The sequence below is a fragment of the Pangasianodon hypophthalmus genome, chromosome 24, assembly GCF_027358585.1.
Source record: "Pangasianodon hypophthalmus isolate fPanHyp1 chromosome 24, fPanHyp1.pri, whole genome shotgun sequence".
Taxonomy (NCBI): Eukaryota; Metazoa; Chordata; class Actinopteri; order Siluriformes; family Pangasiidae; genus Pangasianodon; species Pangasianodon hypophthalmus.
Genome location: NC_069733.1, coordinates 9,077,866 through 9,096,068, shown reverse-complemented (window position 1 = coordinate 9,096,068; position 18,203 = coordinate 9,077,866). Strand labels below are relative to the sequence as shown.

Here is an 18,203-nt window from a genome sequence, read left to right as displayed (position 1 = left end):
ATGGAGACTAAAACCATTTTTTCATATCTGTGAAATTTTGTAACCTTTTAAATTATTATGGTTTGTGTATGGATTTAACATGCTTCAAATAAATGCTATACATTGTTTCTGTGTTTTGGGTGAAATTAATGTCTTTTTCATTAAGGATGATATCAGAAATTATGTGTGTTTATCTAAAAAACTATTCAAAGGTTAATGATTAGAAAATATATCAAAAGTGCAAAGATTGCTAAGAAGAAAAGCTTGTGAATTCAAAGGTCAGTGTTCGGTTAGACAAAGTTGGCACAAAGTGAAAATAACTGCTACCAGAGAAATGCATGTGTTTCACGTCCCATGTAATTTTGCCATCAGCAAACTGCCCTTTTTGGCTGGGTGAATTTTATTTGCATTTGGTCTGACTGTTGCATTATCTGAAAAAGCAGAAAAAATGTAGTTTTCAGCTAGTTCCTGTATTGCGGTAACAAGGGGTCAGAAATCATACATGCTATTGCAGTTGCTGGTATTACTGTTCTAAGGTATGTATTTTATATTGTGATTGTGATAGCCATGGCAAATGAAACGCTTCCACGATTGTTTGGCAGCTGCTGATATTTTTGCAACAAAATGAACGTCAAATAGAATTTTCTCAGAATAAACCCTACAACCTATATGGTGCAGAGAAGATTTCACTTATACTTCCAAGTACAAACAATATTCATTTGTGTTTACTTCAAAGCACCAGCTGAACAGTCACAGTGGAATTTGCTTCTCACAGCACTCTCTAATATGAGAGGAATGGTTGAGTTGATGGCTAGCAGAGTAGATGCATTCATATGTGGCATATTAGACAGAATAAAAACAACAAGTCAGATTGGGAGCAGTGTTTCCTATCCAAACATTTCCCTGTAATGCTCGTAATCAGATAGTTTTTTACACTTATTTAAATTGTAATGATGATACATTTAGTTAGCTTATAGGTTGTGTTTTGTTTGAAGAAGTAGTAGATTAATAAAACAGAGTAGAATAGATGAGCTGAGTATCTGAGATTTCTCAGTACCCAACCCAACAGCTACTCACATTAAGGTTGGAGAAAACTCTCTTGTATGTGTGTCTCTCTTGTTGTATACACACAAACACACAAACACACACACACACACACACACACACACACACACACACAGTCCCACACACAGTTCCACACACTCCACGTGTTTGCCGCCTCGTAATTTTGGGGTTTTAAAAGAGCGACCATTTCTCCAGACTTGCAGACTGTGCAAATCTCCTGAACTATGTCTATCACCATACAGATCTGCGGTCTGAGAACGGTGCTTGATTGAGCTTTTAGTGTAGCAGAGCGTCCCTAATGCACAGAGCAGACACAGGGGCAACCAAGAGAACATGTGGTCTTTATATATGCGTCACACACAGGCACGGTGGTCTCAGTTATCAGCCTCAACTGGCCAAGCCTTCTCTCCCTCCATCTCTCTCATGCTCCTTATTTTGTCTGCGTTGTACATGTAATAAATTACTTGGTAGATTTCTTAACATATACACATTATATATTAATCTGTTATACCCTCATGGACTTTTTTCTTTTGGTACTTCAGTTTGAATAAATTTACATCTAGCATATGCCTATTATATTTTGTTGTCAACTTTTATTCATTTCTTCACCTTTCATCTCTTCAGGCTTTTCTGTCATCTCTGCTGGCTTGTAATGAATGGACTCCTTCTGCACTCCAGTCATGTGGCCAGGTGTAATGAATGGGTCTATCTGGAGGGGAACAGCCATGGTTAGGGGTAGCATACAGATTAAATGTTAGCAGGAGGCTGGGAAGAGCCTGATATGAGACTGAGAGGCCAAGAAAAGGGGGTTGCAAATGGACTGCTGTGATGCGAAGGGGTGTTCAAGGGCCAGGGGAGGAGGGGAGGGGTGTTGATCTGTGGGAAACGACGACTTCCTCCCTGTCTGTCTGCTAGCCGAGCCCAGTCTGGCAGAGACTCATGGGGCCAGGGCTATGCTTCACAGCTCAGCAGTGGTAGCAGCCCTCAAGCTTGGCACTAGCTGGAAGAGTACTTTTCATGTGGGCGTTCCCCTGCACTGCCACTCTCTGGGCTAGAAGGGAAGAGTGTGGGTGGGCGGGTGGATGGCAGAGGGGATGGGAGGGAAAGAGGGAGAGAGGAGAGAGAAAGGAGGGGGGTGAGAGGAGGGATGCAGATGTACACCTTACCTTCCTCGCAAGACACATCCTCAGAGCACACTGTTACAGACTAATACCACCACCACCACCACCACCCACACACTGCCCAGCCACTACTCAGCTCTACTACAGCCCAAGGACTGCAGGTAGGTACATGGGTAAATATTTACTGTCTGTGTTTTTGTGTGCCCATGTATATTAACAGAGGAACTTTTTGAGAAGTGACAACTAAACCAGACAGAGTAGACACTTGTTCCAAAGTAAAACAAACCCAAACAAACAGGGTTGTCATTTCTGTAACACTGCTTTGCTGATGTAAAACACTGAGCTTGAGCAGGGATTTCTGTAGGGTGAGCTGCTTTTTATGTATGCACAGGGCAATGCCATATAGCATATTTAATATTAATATAAAATGCAGTAATGTTAATGTTTTATTAATTGAGAAACATAAACACTGGGTAAATTTTCAGAAAGACTAAATTAAGGTACAATTTATGACTGTATACTGTGCTATTTTTCACAGTTTGAATTAGTGATGTATGTGGCCTAAACTGAACTTAGATAACTGTTTTCAAATAAATGTGTTATTATATTCCACTACCAAATTACCAAAGGGTTGAAATGAATATTTTAAATATTTCAAGATTCAAGATTCTGCACTGCTCATCCCTTGTGGAGCTAAATGAGTATGATTTGTAACTTAATTGTAATTGTAATTTTGTAAGACAGCAATCCATTCAATGTTAGGCTAGACATCAGCTTTTGTCTTTAGTAATGACTAGCAGAACACTCTAAGAAGATGTCATGGAGCAGATTATACAATTAAAAAATGAAATAATTAAATTGTTCCATATTTAATGAAAAACAATTATATATGAAATCCATAAGTATTGATTCTGTGGAAAGTGGAAAGCAGGTTAAGTAGGTGCAGTTTCATCACAACACATGCATGTGTACCTGCATGCAGATGAGCAATTCAGTTATTTTTTGTGGATCAATTTCATGAAAAAACCCTTGTTGCTCTTTTGTAGCCATGAGATGGCCATGAACTTTATGAAGCTTTCTCCCTTATCCTGTATCAGTCACGTGCTCACTGGCAATTGACAAATGATCACCTTGTTGAATTTACCCTTTGGGACTGCGGAATTGAGCAAGGTGCTGAAAAATGAGGAAGCACTGAACTGAACCTGGTGAGAAGCAACTCTCCCAGAAAAGGATGAGTCTGCTTCTTTCAGCCTCCAGGCCAGGGCTTGCTCCCTTAGTTCCTCTCCCTTGAGGGAATGGTCCTGCTGTCTGTCTGCTGCCAGGAAAAAAACACCTCCCCTTCCCCTGAGCAGAGGCCCAAGAGGGGGATCAGGGGGATCCTGTGTTTACACTCCTCTGTGGACTGGGAAGCTCAGAGGAGGAAGGTCTGTCTCAGCAGCCATGGGCTTGCTGCACGGATCTGTGGGAGACGGGTGTTTTGGCGAGTTGGCTGAAATCCAGCTGTGTCTAGGCTGGATAATGAACTCCAGGTGTTCCTGTGGGTAGTTTAAGACACCTGTCACCAATATTTAGTGCCAGAAAAAGCCAGACTGCAAACTGAGCTAGACGATCTGTTTACTTATTTTAAGGAACCAACCTAACTGGAGGCACAGGCTTGAGGAGACTGCAGTTGATCGAAAGTAGGCATATGAGGTTTTTTCACCAGCAAGTGTTGTCAGTATGTCAGCCTACAGGCATGTGAAATAACAATAATAATAGTTCTCTAGTGCAAGAATTAGACATTGAAGTGATGCAAATTCTCGGATAACTCTTGCAGGTATGCCTAGTACGCTGCCCCCATTCAGCCCATATTAGCCCACAACTGTCCTGTGTAAAGGCTAAAAATTATAGAGTACAGGCATTTTAATTTCAGCACACTTTAGGTACAAGACTGAATCTTCTGACAGTTAAGTGTGAACTTGCCTATAGTCACTTCCTTGAGACTTGTTGCCTTGTGCCCTTTAATAGAACTACTTTGATACAGTCATCTTCCTTTTCCCACATTTTCCCACCCTCAGGATGAGGACCTGGTCAAGGGCCCAGTGTGCAGAGTGCTCTGTGGTCCTTCTGGGTCTCATAACACTGGCCTTTTCTTTGGGGAATATCTCAAGTAGAGTACAGGTTGGTAATGGACTCACAATATTGAAAATTAAACTTCTGTATTGTAAAGTTCAACAAATTTCTTAAAATGATCATCATTGTAGCAGAATACAGATTTTTAAAGGTCGTATTCAGCATAGTAGCTGGCTTCCAATTTTCACTTGCTTCCTGAACAGACTCTTTGTTTGTGGCAGGATGAGGGTGTAGCCTCTAACAGTCTGGAAGACGGACTAGAGGTGACTACTTATTGGTGGGGGGAATGGGCGAAGTGGACAGCCTGCACGCGCACTTGTGGAGGGGGGGTCATGTCTCAGGAGAGACATTGTCTTAAGCAAAGGTCAGTGGGTTCCTTACAAACACTACCTTAAATAAAAGTTTCAAGCACTGTCTGCTGATTTTTCTGGGTGATTTTTATGCACTTTACAAATCTCTTTTCTATTATGAGATGTCCAGAGGTGTTTAAAATTTAATTTAAATAATCTAATCACACACATCTCTTTCATTTAAAGAAAAAGAACAACAACTGGTAAGGACAACATGACATGCACAGGGAGTGCAAAAAGGTACCATCTCTGTAATACAAAGGTTAGTTCACACTATCAATCTTGCTTTTCCTTTTAAACACAATATGCATTTGCATATCAGAAATACAATCCAGACACCCCACTTGACAGCACAATAGAGCTGGTGATTACGCCTACTTGGAATATCAATGAGTAAATGACCTTCCCATCATTTCATTTCCCATTAGATAATGGCAAACAGACCACTGGTAAGGTCATCCAGTCTCAACTGACTGAGTCTCGTCTGTAATTTTCAGGAATGCCCCTCAACTGGAAGGAGTTTCCGAGAGGAGCAGTGCTGGTCATTTAACTCTCAGGTGTTCAATGGAAAGAACTACCACTGGAAACCCCTTTACCCAGGTAGTTGGCATTGGAATGAGTCCATATTTTACAAATGCATGCCTAAGCTCAAAGACTAACAGCCAAATTTGTAATTCTGTAGATGACTACGTTCACATCTCCAGCAATCCCTGTGACCTTCATTGCACTACATCAGATGGTCAGAGGCAGCTGATGGTACCAGCCCGTGATGGAACTTCCTGCAAGTATAGCAATTACAGAGGAGTCTGTGTAGATGGCAGGTGTGAGGTAAATGTATAGATCACAAGATGATGTTACTCAACAGTTTGTTCCAATAAGCAGGACCTATACAAGAATTATTCAGGAACACCCCTTCAAGGCTCTATTCATCTAGTCATGGGTCTTTCAAATAGCTTGCTTTTGAAACACGTTATGTTTCAGTGTGGTATCCCTCTCTGCAGCCTATTGGATGTGATGGTATCCTCTTCTCTCCCAACACACTGGATAAGTGTGGAGTGTGTCAAGGAGATGGGAGCAGCTGTAGTAGGGTAACTGGTAACTTTCGCCGTGGATCTTCCAGCCTTGGTAAGGATACCCAATTACTTAATTAAGCATAATAAGTCACCTCGAAGACATGAAGAAACACATTTGTTTTCTTTCTTCCAGGATATTCCTTCATTACCCAGATCCCTGAGGGCTCATGGGACATCCAGATCATTGAGAGAAAGAAGTCTGCAGATATACTGGGTGTGCACCTATAAAACCAGAGACATTTTATATAAATGATAATGAATAATATAATGCCAAAGATCGCTTGCAAGCCAAGTGTGATGTTATTCTTCTCATCTTTAAAGCAAGGAAAATAGAACACAATTTACTTTATCTTCAAAATTTTACAATTACCATAACCTATCACTGGGCAATCAATCAGAAATGTATCAGCCACCACTGAGCAAAGTTTGAATGAACTTCTTTGTTTTACAGCTGTGACAGATCAAGCAGGAAACTTCTTCTTTAATGGTGCCTACAAGGTGGACAGCCCTCAGAACTTCCATGTGGCAGGCACCATCTTCAAGTACCGGAGGCCCACCGATGTGTATGAGACGGGGATTGAGTACATCGTGGCGAAAGGGCCCATCAATCAGCCCATCAATGTTCTGGTACTGTAGCTGCGGTCCTTCCTCCCGCCGCCAAGGGCCCCTGGGTAATCTCACTTGGCTAGCTGACCCTGCCTTTGACTTAATGTGGGCCACAGATGCCATGGCTCATACTGAAAAATCTGTAACAATGCGATACATTGCCCCTGGAGCAATGGGCCCAAAAGTCAGTCTTGTAATGGCATATGAAATGACCCCAAAAGGACATGAGTATGTGACTTGTACTGGTAAAAACCGCTGCAGCATTTGCATAGTGTCTTCTGAATGGACAGCGGAGCTCCTTTTAATGGTTGGTTATAATAACCGCAAAGGACAATACATGAGAAGCGTTTATTCGTGTACATTTATTAAACATATTCACACATTTATGGAACCTGTGTTTCCCCATTTTAATTCATGTGTTATCTGTCTGCTTCTTATCTCCTGTCTTCCAAGGTTTGGAACCAGAACGGTCGCAACCCTTACATTACCTACGAGTACACAGTGATGCGTGACCCTCTTACTCCAGTCTCCCAGCCTCCCATCTTCACTGGCTCAGATGGAGGATCCAGCCACCAAGTCTCCATGGAGATCAACAATGTGTCACCCCACAATGAGAGTGTCAATGACAAGGCTGTACCAGAGACACAGAGGAAGCAGGTGAGGATCCAGAACATTGGGCCTGGTGCAGTGGATAAGCCTGGCGAGGAGACCAATGAAGTGTATGAGGACACAGCTGCTGTAGACTGTGATCAAAATGCCCCAACACCCCCGCATTATCCAGGTAAGAATTAAGTATAATATTGGATTATCCATTAAAGCCAGATGACAGTGATCTGTGATATAAATGGGAAAGTTGAAACTGCCAACATTTTCTTTCTATAATATAATTCACCCATACAGTACTGATGAAGCCAGATATTACAGTGATACACCATGCTGATAATTTCACAGTAGAGGGATGGATATAGTTCACTTGAATGCCCTTGAACTTCTTTAAGACAAATATTAAACACTGTGAATAAAAAATTCAAGGAGATTTGATATAGCTTTGACATACTGACATAGTGGTTAACCACCTGTCTTCCCTGGGCCCAGCTGCATTCATTATGAAAAGAGCAGCTGAGTTGTGGTTCAGTTTCAGTGTCAACTGCCCAACAGCCCAATAGCCTGGTGCCCAATAGCCTGTTATTGTCCTCTAACTGTGGTAGGGTACCATTCTGCCTTCTCAGTTCCTCACCTACACATAATGCCAGCTACCACAACCACATGGGAAAGAGGGCAGTCAGTGACTCTGAGGTGGTCCTCTCAAATGCCAGTGCCAGTTTTGAAAAAATGTTCTGGAATGCCTTTTAAGTCAGTCTCAAATACTGTGAAAGTCTGAATATTTATTTTTAGAGAGGATCTATTTGTGATGATTTGTATTAATATTTTGTTCAGTCTGCTATTCTCTGTCTTAGTCACCTTAATATCTTCAAATTGGTAATGCCTCTATTCGTGATGCATGTCCTTTATAACTTTTTGTCTGTAAAGATGGAAATAGCAGCTGGCCAAGTGGAGTGGTTGCCCCTGGCATTGTGCCTGCAAGCAGACCTGCAGAGGAGATGGTGGATTCTGCAAATTTCATTTGGAGGATGTTTCTTGCACGTTGCACGTTGCACATTAACATTTCAACAAATCAGCTTCTTAGTGAGGGGGAAAGCCTCATCTCTGAAGCAGAGCCAGCTGAGTTGGACTACAGCAGCTCAGAGCAAGGGAACCTCAATGGTTCATTTCTTGAGTTCTCTCTAGGCCGCCGCCGCAATGACACAGGTGATCTTTTCCAGAACAGGACATTGATTACAAGCTTGAGGAATGGCAGCCGCACCAATCGCACCAGGTAAACACAATCATGAATCAAGTATCTTAATCTAAAATCATTTTGGCACAGGGTTGTGTTGTAGCTTAACGAGTTGTTTCAGGGTCTAGAAAGCTTGGGGTAGTGATATTTGCATCAGTTCTTAGCCCATTCATTATACTGCAAGGTCACATGTGGCATGTGTGTATTATAATTAAGAGAACGTGCATTGTAGCCCTCTCTAACAGACATGAAGATATGCAGGATAGCTATGTTCATATCTATGCTCATGTGGACAGTCCAGCTCATAGGGAATGGAATGTGCTCTAGACTCTCCTCGGAGTCTCCTTCTTTTTTACACGCTTTGAGACGTTCAAAGAGTGGTGAGGAGAGACAGCCAAGTGGAGGGCTGGTGGGATTGCATTCCATCATATTTATAATTCATGTTGGCTTTCTTGCAGTGTCCAAACACCGCTTCACCAGCCTCCCTGCCAGAGATCATAAAACACATCACATGACACACCCTTTCACGCACTTAAAGGAAAAGAGATCCCAGGCGAGGAATGAGAGAGAGGGAGATAGACTAAGAGTAAGGTAGATGGTCTTTCAGAGGGACATAATTCATGGTGTTTTGGTATTTTTTGGGAAAAAGGCAGCATAGATCACACAAGGACCATGTCAGCCCAGATAAATTTACAGGAATTACAAAGGTTTATTTTTGGTTTTAATTTACAGGAATCACAAAGTTTTATTTTTGGCTTTCGTTTACAGGAATCACAAGGGTATTTTGGTACATTTTATTTTTATATCACAGTTTTCCATGTCTGCTATTCAGGCAATGAGAATCAAAACTGTAGTTGGGACTGAATTACCACTTGGTATGACAACATTTGTAAATACACATGCATTGTATAATATTTGATGAAATGGCTGTTGCATGATCTAGCCTGAGATATAACCATTGATCCCCTGATCCCAACCCCACAGGAGTCAACAGAGGGTTACCGGGAAGAACAAGTTGAGTTCTGCAGATATGTATCGTTGGAAACTGTCCTCTCAGGAACCATGTAGCATGACATGCTCAATAGGTACCAACTAGACCACACATCCACAACCGTATTTGAGTATAAAAATGATTCTTGGACATGCTTAATGGGTTTCATTTTCAATTAAATGTGATTTGTTGCTTTTATTTTGGTAATAGGTGTGACAAAATCATTTGCTATGTGTGTACGATATGATGGTGTTGAGGTGGATGACTCTTACTGTGATGCTTTGACTCGCCCTGAACCGGTGCATGATTTCTGCATTGGAAGGGAGTGCCAGCCAAGGCATGTATGCCATTCTAATTAAAACATGCACTAGAGCACAAAGGGGGTACTCTTCATGGAATTGCACTGCTGTGGCAAATTCTATGTAGAATATCATATTTGTACAATAACAATGTTCTTTTTTCAATAGTTTCTCAGCTGAACAGAAACTAACTATAAATGAAAGCTAATGTTGCTCAATCGCTCTGGCTTCACATCTTCTGGCTTCTTCTCATGCCTGCAGATGGGAGGCCAGCAGCTGGAGTGAGTGCTCACGGACCTGTGGCGAGGGTTTTCAGTTCCGGCTAGTGCGTTGTTGGAAGATGCTGGCCCCTGGCCTAGACAGTTCGGTCTACAGTGATCTGTGCACGGATGCTGAGCTAGAGCGCCCTCCAGAGCGCCGGCCCTGCAAGAGCCCCACCTGTGGCCCACAGTGGGAGATGGCTGAGTGGTTAGAGGTGGTTCAACAATGACTTACATATTGCTTGGTTTTTCCATTATTATAAAATGCTATCACAGTTAACAAATTGAATTGTCTGTGATTGCATGACTTAATACATGAAAAAAACAAGAACAGTGGTTCCTTAAGTTTTCCTCAATTTCCTCAAGTCCTTCCTGAATCCAGAAGGCTACTGTAGTCACAGTTCTGCTTTCCATAACATCAGCTACTGTACTTGTATGCTTGCATGATTCAGAGAAGGTTGGAGGAAAGTCATCCTTTTTTGTTGGTTTAAAATTGTCCTTTTTTGTACAGTGCCCAGCAAAATGTGGCCACAGAGGTTTAGTGACTCGTGAGGTCAGGTGCTCAGATGAAGTCAGGTCGTGTGATGAGACAACTCAGCCTCCATCATCCAAGAACTGCACTGGTCCACCTTGTGATCGCCAGTGGACAGTCTCCATGTGGGGCCCGGTAAGCTTCATAGAAAAGCAGTCAAGCAGGCACACATAAACCACCAGCATTGTCATGTTTCAGAGGTACCACACTGCATTTAGATCCTTTAAATTGCATTAAAGGTTGTTTTTTTGTTGTTGTCTACTGTTTGTAAATCATATCCAGTGCTCAGGTCCATGTGGGCAGGGGAAGATGGTACGGCATGTGTACTGCAAAACCCCAGAGGGTCGAGTTGTGCCTGAGTCTCAGTGTTCAGCAGAGAACAAACCATTGGCCACTCATCCCTGTGGAGATAAAGAGTGCCCACCACACTGGCTGGCTCAAGACTGGGAAAGGGTGAGCAACTGAACTTCAAGTTCAAGTGAACTGAGCTTCCTAATGAGTTTTAGGGTTTTGTCCAAATGTCAATTTGGGTTTATATCCATAAATTGTGGTTTACCGCCTAGATTCTTTCTTCCCTTGTTTGTTAAGATGGAGAGCTCATTAGTGTAATCAAGTGGTGTTGTGCAGAGTTGGAACAAATACTTTTAGACATTCTCATGAAACTCCAGGAAGCCAAAATTGCATAGATAAATGGCAAATGATTCATTATGGGTTATACTCAGAGATGTATGCTGAGCCTTTTCTGAAAGTAAACTTCTCATCTCAGTGCAACACAACATGTGGACGTGGCATAAAGAGGAGGACTGTGCTATGCGTCGGCATCACGGGTGGCAAGTTTCAAATCCATGAGGATGAGGAATGCGACACTAGCAAGCGACCAGGAGATGAGGACACTTGCTTTGAGAGACCTTGCTTCAAGTGGTATACAACACCTTGGTCTGAGGTAGCTGCCTCATGGTTCACTAAATCTTTATAATTGGGACTATGGATGTGTACGTTTATTGAGTGTACATAGCTATATTATATACAACTTTGGGTGTTGCTCAAATTACAGTGCACCAAGACATGTGGTGTGGGAGTGAGAATGAGGGATGTGAAATGCTACCAGGGAAGAGAACTTGTTCGTGGATGTGACCCTCTGACTAAGCCTGTTAACAAACAGACCTGTGCATTGCAACCTTGCCCCACTGAGCCACCAGGTAAACCTCAAAGTGAAACAGACTGTGCTCTTGCACATTCATTTTTGTAGAAGTTGGTTAATGCATTGCTTGCAGACTGTAGAATAATGGCTGTACTGGTTTTACCTAAGATAACTGTAGTTCCTTGGTAAGGTAATTGACTAATATGGTATGTTGATGGCTGTTTCCCACATAGATGACAACTGCCAGGATCGTCCCAGCACCAACTGCTCCCTGGCTATTAAAGTCAACCTTTGCAGTCACTGGTATTACAGCAAGGCCTGTTGCCATTCATGCCGGAATCAACGTGCCACTTAGTTTTTGTCACAAGGAAAATGTTCATGCAATTAAATCAGGACCAGTGGGTAAAGGGATGATGGGGAAAATATTGAATATATAGTATCCCCAGACAGTGGCAGACATCTGGAGTCTTAGAATATCTTGGTTTACCCATTAAATCCCTTTTCTGTTTTATTTTTTTAAACTAGCTATATTAAACTACCATTGATGTCAGTATTTTAGTAGCAATATCTGTTTTATGACAAATTCCTACAACTGTGGGATACATTAAGGAAACTTTAAATTATTTTGATTATTGCTCCGTGGACCGTAATTATAAAGCATGAGCATATATATGATCCATCAAACTGGCAGTGATGATAGCCAGTACTGAATATTACCTTGGGCTTAAGATGGAAAATTTGTACATTTAAACACAAGCTGGCTCTTCGTCCATTGCTATTTGCAATGCTCTGCTGTTTCCTTGGTATCTTATTTAACTGTTACTGGACTATTGCTTTTCTATTGTTTATTTATTAGTCAGAGCAGGTGTTTGGTTAAACATCCCATGTTCTCCACTTATTCTGACTATTATTCATTATTACTCAATCAGCAGCTGTTTTTGACAGCAGGGAAGAACAACCACGCGTTTTACTTGATTTTCCTGAGACGTATTATGTGTAATTGACTGTGTCCTGGCACTTGAACATGTAATATTTTAAACTGTATGCAATTTATATATTGCTCCTTTGTGGCACAGTCCAGTTAATATAATATACATTGCTGTTACCTCAGTGTAAAGAAACAATCAAAAATAAATGTAATTTAATTTTATTGTAGAAAAAAATGCACATTTTGTTACCTCTCAAAGTAGGATAAATACGATTCCATATCTAGTCCAACAGTATTTTTCACATCCTATAAAATCAGGCATATTACAGTTTTTACTCTGAAGGCTTGAATAAAACACAATAACTTTTGACAGATATTGAAATAACTGTCTGGGTTGATTTAAAGTAACCACTGCAGTTCCTCAGTAAGTGTAACAACATTCAGATCATTCTGCCCTCAATGTGACAGACTGTAATATGATGTATACTGATATTCCAACATTCCTTTCTTTTCAACTTTTGCCAAAGTGGTGAATAGCTGAGTGAAAGAACTTGCGCCATCTGCTGGTCTACTTACAACACACACTGATGCTTAATTTGCTGATCAACGATGGAAAAGTCTTCCAAATTCTTGTTCATTAAATTGACCTGACAGGAATGTGTAATCTTTGCAGTCTCTAAAGGGTCATTGTGGTGAATCTATTTACTTGCGTAAATAAAGTGATAAATGGAAAACATTATGAAAAATGTAGAAATATTAGTGAACTTATATATTTTTTAAAATTACAAGGTTACAAATTATCTATTTTTTGACCACTACATTAGTGCATGTAAATCTATAATAAGAAAAATGAAAATAAATAAATATTACCTGTGCTTTGACAAGCAGCCTGTGTCTCTATCCTTTTCTGACTCTATCTGACTCCACTCATTCATGTGCTTACAAGCCTTACATAATAATTGACCATCTGATTTGTAATTAGGTTCTGCTTTGCTTTAAACTCAGGTGACAGTGATGACTTAATAGACTTATCTTTTTGGCTGTCCCTCTGGTATGCTAGGCTTCTTACTATCCAGAGCAAAAACAAAGCTGTGTTGGCACAGTTGCATCTGCTGTGAGAAAAAAAGCAATAAAGCTCTTTATAGCACAATTTTATATGGTACAATTTGTTTATAATAAATATATATATATATATATTTTTTTTTTTTACATATTTATAAAAGCCCTTGGTCACTAATAGCAGTTAAAAACAATTGATAAAATGATTATTGATAAACTTACAACTACTTACAACTACTTACTTTAGAGTCTAATTAGTCTTGTGATAAGAACATATGACAATTCCATAAATAAAACATGTTCATACATAAATGCATGTACACATATCCATAGCATATCTCATACTCCTTTAGTTTAATCTAAAGTTTAATCTTTGTTGTTGTTCATAAACAAAAGTCTTTTAAATGTGTCATGATTTCTATGGTTATCCTATTATCATACACCCTTTAAGTTGAGATAGCCCATGTAAATCTTTATATCCTTTCCAGATCAAAAGCACTGTGACACTGCTCTAGGAATTTAAGTCTCAACACAGGTCTTCATAAGAAATTACACATCGGTACTGATGCTCTGTTGTGTCACCACCTCCCTCATGGTGATAGAACGTATGAGATTAAGCTTGTTAAAGCTGGATATGTCCATAGGTAGGTCTATCTCTTGCTTCTCTAAGCTCCTGTAGCTGATCCTTCCTCCTCCATTCCTTACTCCCTGCTCTCGGGGCAGGTAGAAGGGCAGTAGGCCAGAGCATGAGGGGCAGAACATGTAGGAGTGTATGGAAGCAGGGGATAGAGCAGGGCTATGGCGTCTGCAGATGGCCGGCCCATTGGGCTTTTGAAACTCTGCAGTTGTGAGAAGCTGCTTAGAGGATGAGTGTTCTGGAAGAGATAGAATACTCATTGGGCTTGGTGAAGTCAGAAAACTTGGAGGACTGGGAGGGCTCGGTGCTCGTAGAGAATGCGGAGGGTTTGGAGGGTTTGACTGATGTGCTGGACTGGGTAAGGATTTGGTGAAGTCAGTCTCCTCCTCCTCATCCTCCTCCTCTGACCCATCACTCTTACAGCAGTAATACTAGCAGAGTCAAGTGAGGTCCATAAGTTGGATGGTGTAAGAGGGTTTCAAAAAGGGAAGAGAGATTAAAAAAAAAACAGCTGACTTATTCTGAGTAATAAATATTTGCAATTGTCTATAATATTTCTGATTGTGTCAAAAATTTAAGTGAATTTTCAAAAAGCCAGCAGAAAGAAACTGTGAATAATTTTTTGTCACAACAATGCTATATAACCATAAAACATACATCCAAATCATAGGTTACCTTACCTAATACCTATAATACCTATATATACAGTAGTGGATAGTAGGTTTGGGACGACTGATGATACTATGCGGAATCGCCGACAGATTCTATCGCAATTGCTATCACAATTTAAATGTCTGTAGGAAAATGTCTGCAGCTTTAAGATGAACAATTGTCTATAATATTAATTGTATCTCATATTAAATGTTTCCTTTTCACCTATTTTATAGTCCTACTTGAACCTTAATAGACTGAATGGTTTCTGATTTCAAAGCAGGGCACCAAAACATCTTTCTCTGAAGCATCTTAGGATCTTAGCATCTTAGCTTCTCTCTTCTCTGTGCTTGCCAAACACATAAAGCCGTGAATGTTTTCACTCGCAAAACATTAAAGGGGGCTTACATTAAGAAAATATAACAGTGTATTGTTTATCAGGGCTATTACGCTATACAAGAATTCAGTAGCACCACTCCTGTTCACCATAGACCACGTACACGAACAGTTTATATAATTTTATTTCAATTTTATAATGAGCTTAGTTACAGCTAATAACCTGTTAGGTTTATTTACAGTCCCAGCTTCAGGTTGCAAGCATTCCTTACATTAATTTGTTTCTTTTATTTGGCTTTTTTCATGGTTGTCTTATGCACAAATTCAAAACTCACACAAAACAGGCAGCTGGACACTCAACTGATCCCTACTGAAAGAATTTTAGAGGTAACCCATGTATATGCTGGAGGTTAGTATGGATAGTACTGAAGAGTACTAACCGTGGCTCTAGTGGGAAAATGTTTATTTACCTGCAACCTACAGCAACACAGCACTGTAACAATAGTCAATAATATGACTGCAGCTATGATTCCACCTGTGATGACCACTGTTCCGGCTGTCATTCGAAATCCTCTCCATCAACACCCTGCATATTTAGGAGAAAAGAAGTAAGAATTCGCACAGAAATATCTTGGAGTTTTTTTTGGAGTGTGCATTTGTGTTTCTCTGGGTGAGAACCTATGTGCATTTGTTTCCCTGAATATGTATATGACGACCTATTTCTTACTGTCAAATCAGGAGTGACTACTACTTAAAAATACTATTTTGTCTGAGAGCTCTGACAAGCTTTTGGAATGTGGCTATGGGGATAAAACACACATCTACCTATGCCAAGCGTATGCAAAGATTTAGATTGTGAAAGAAATCACAAGTTTCCATAGCTTTTTTGACTGACAAACTTTTCATTCAGACTGACATCTGAATGTAAAATTTGCTTCACTATTACATTGTATGCAAAGCCAGGAATTGCCAGGAAGCATATGATCCAGTTGATTCTAGCTACTGAACAAATTAAGAGCCAGGTGATTAAGACCATATTTTCCCTGAATAATTTAGTTTGCAATTGAGAAACGGACAATAGATGCTGTAGAGGGATAGCAATGAACCCCACTTGCCAGAATATAACCATAATTTAGCTTAGATGAGACCACATATCTCAGGCATGATAAGGAGTATAATGCAGTACATTTGTCTCAAAACTGAAATGAAGCACAAGCATTTCATACGCTATCCATGCTGAAAACATCACAGTCCATTAGAAAACTCTCTCATGGTTTCCATCACATAAAGGACCTTAACTGGCTTATTGGTTTTGATCAGATTCCTGTAGGTTTCAGGATTTTCTGGTTACTATCAAATATTACCAAGACCCAGTAGGACCTTCTTTCACATGTAGTTGATTACAATAACAGTAAAGTTCAATAATTACGAGGAACCATTAGGGGAAAATACCAGAATTACAGACCACCAAAAACACATTAGAAACCAAAAGAAATCTCTAATGAATTAAATGTACCAAACTGTACTTTTCCTCATTGCTGGGGTTGTAAAATCAAGGGTGCATCTTTTGTAGCTTTAGTATGTATGTATGTATGTATGTATGTACGTATTTTACGTAGAAACGTGTATGTGGTGTACCGTTAATTCACTTTTACAGTAGTGGTCCTAGGTCCAGTTAAGGTCCAATTACGTAACACAAATTATCTGTAAAGCTTTTCAAGAAAAATATACACACTAAAGGTACAAAATATGGCCCCTTGATGGTACCACCGCCAAGACAAAGGAATGTAGTTTGGCACCTAAGAGAGAAAAGTGGCTAATGTATGCGTTTAAAAATAATTTGTGTTTGAAGTTAGTAATATTTCAGTACCCACAACGACAATATGTGAGAGTTATTACCGTTCAGAAGCTCTTGAATGCTGATAGGTGATGTCCAGTGCCACTGTGACTGTCCGCCCTTCTGATGTCTGTGTCTGAGTCTCCTGCCAAAAGAGTTCAACGAAGCTAACCTATTTCTATTTCTGACTCACCAAGGCACTGTATTCAGTCTACTCTTACCCAGTATATGGAGGCTATTCCAGAGAAAACACTTACATCTGTGGCGACAAAATATAAAAAATCGATATCCGACAAAACATAAAAAAGAAGTACCCAAATGTAAAACCTGAAATGTTAGCTGTTCTTCCTCAGAATTGAGCTCCTACTTATTCTCTTCAAGTATTTTACAATATGAGACAAACTGAAAGGTAACTAGTCTTCTTTACCGCTTCCTTGGTGGAAATTGTTTCTTCAAAAATGTGTTTTTTTCCTTTTTGAAAACGATAAAAGAGCAGCATGAAGACAGGCGGCTCGGTGCCCTGTGGTAAGTGCGGCTTCCAAACAATTAGCTTAGCATTTCTCTCACAGTCCACAGCGCGCGAGGCTTTGGTGACTCCATCAGTGCGCGCGGCGGCACGCGCACCTCTGGCGCACACAGGCGAGAATGGTCCTAAACCGCATTAAACAGTGTGCCACATCTGGAGCACTGCTTAGACACACATGTGCCCCAATCACTCTGGGTTGGAATAAACTGATTTGAGTGTTATTCTGAAGCAGAGCATTGAGGCTTGTAAGTCACACTTGCCATATCTCATTATAAGTTTAGGTATGAGCCTTAATATCATTTAGAAGTAGCCAACTATAAATGAAAAGGCAACACAGTTGCAAACTAGTGTCTGCATTTATGATAGTTTAAAGAAATACAATGGCAGGATTGCACCAAACCTTTTCTTTAATTGCTGGCATTTTTGGCATGATAAACCTGGCATAAATATTAGTCTAATTTACACCACACTTCAATTCATCTTCATATCCAAAATCTTGGACATTTATGTCACTGAAGACTACAGACAGGCATGCCATCTTCTGCATGTCTACTAAAGGTACAAAACATGTATACACACACACACACACACACACACACACACACACAGACCCGCCCGGTTCTGGACATCCAGATTTTTATTACATGAATTATTAAACTTGCAAATATTAAAGAAAGCTGAGATTCCAGTGCATTGTACAGACAAGGCTGTGAAATATTCATGCAAGAAGATGCAGGGTATGGAGTGGTCATTTTCCCCACTCTTTCCCATTTCACATGCATCCTCTTTCAAGAACTGTTTTCAGAATCCCTAGAGGAGTCTCTTAAGCTCAGCAGCAGCTGGTGGAGCTGAGGTGAAAGACC

The 18,203-nt window shown here is 40.4% G+C and overlaps 2 protein-coding genes across 4 annotated transcripts; one reads left to right on the top strand and one right to left on the bottom strand.

Annotated features, from left to right (window-relative positions):
- Positions 1-1,928: 1,928 nt before the first annotated feature.
- adamtsl2 (ADAMTS-like 2) lies at positions 1,929-12,996 on the top strand. 2 transcript variants are annotated; one of them, XM_026931494.3, is made up of 19 exons: positions 1,930-2,326; positions 4,223-4,325; positions 4,499-4,641; positions 4,814-4,889; positions 5,125-5,227; positions 5,310-5,455; positions 5,629-5,752; positions 5,834-5,914; positions 6,152-6,327; positions 6,760-7,087; positions 7,837-8,182; positions 9,128-9,228; positions 9,345-9,471; positions 9,695-9,908; positions 10,205-10,360; positions 10,508-10,678; positions 10,992-11,168; positions 11,280-11,424; positions 11,600-12,996. In XM_026931494.3, exons 2-19 carry the CDS (start codon positions 4,224-4,226, stop codon positions 11,719-11,721), a joined length of 2,838 nt encoding a protein of 945 aa, XP_026787295.1. In that variant the 5' UTR covers positions 1,930-2,326; position 4,223; the 3' UTR covers positions 11,722-12,996. The 2 variants fall into 2 exon arrangements, with proteins under 2 accessions (XP_053085204.1, XP_026787295.1); XM_053229229.1 differs by having other exon boundaries at positions 1,929-4,325.
- A 14-nt stretch (positions 12,997-13,010) lies between these two features.
- LOC113537152 (protein FAM163B) lies at positions 13,011-17,518 on the bottom strand. Of its 2 annotated transcripts, XM_026931497.3 has the most exons (4): positions 17,072-17,518; positions 16,877-16,959; positions 15,448-15,563; positions 13,011-14,421 (listed from the first exon to the last, which is right to left on the bottom strand). In XM_026931497.3, exons 3-4 carry the CDS (start codon positions 15,538-15,540, stop codon positions 13,903-13,905), a joined length of 612 nt encoding a protein of 203 aa, XP_026787298.3. In that variant the 5' UTR covers positions 15,541-15,563; positions 16,877-16,959; positions 17,072-17,518; the 3' UTR covers positions 13,011-13,902. The 2 variants fall into 2 exon arrangements, with proteins under 2 accessions (XP_026787298.3, XP_053085205.1); XM_053229230.1 differs by having other exon boundaries at positions 16,877-17,518.
- Between the last annotated feature and the right edge of the window lie 685 nt (positions 17,519-18,203).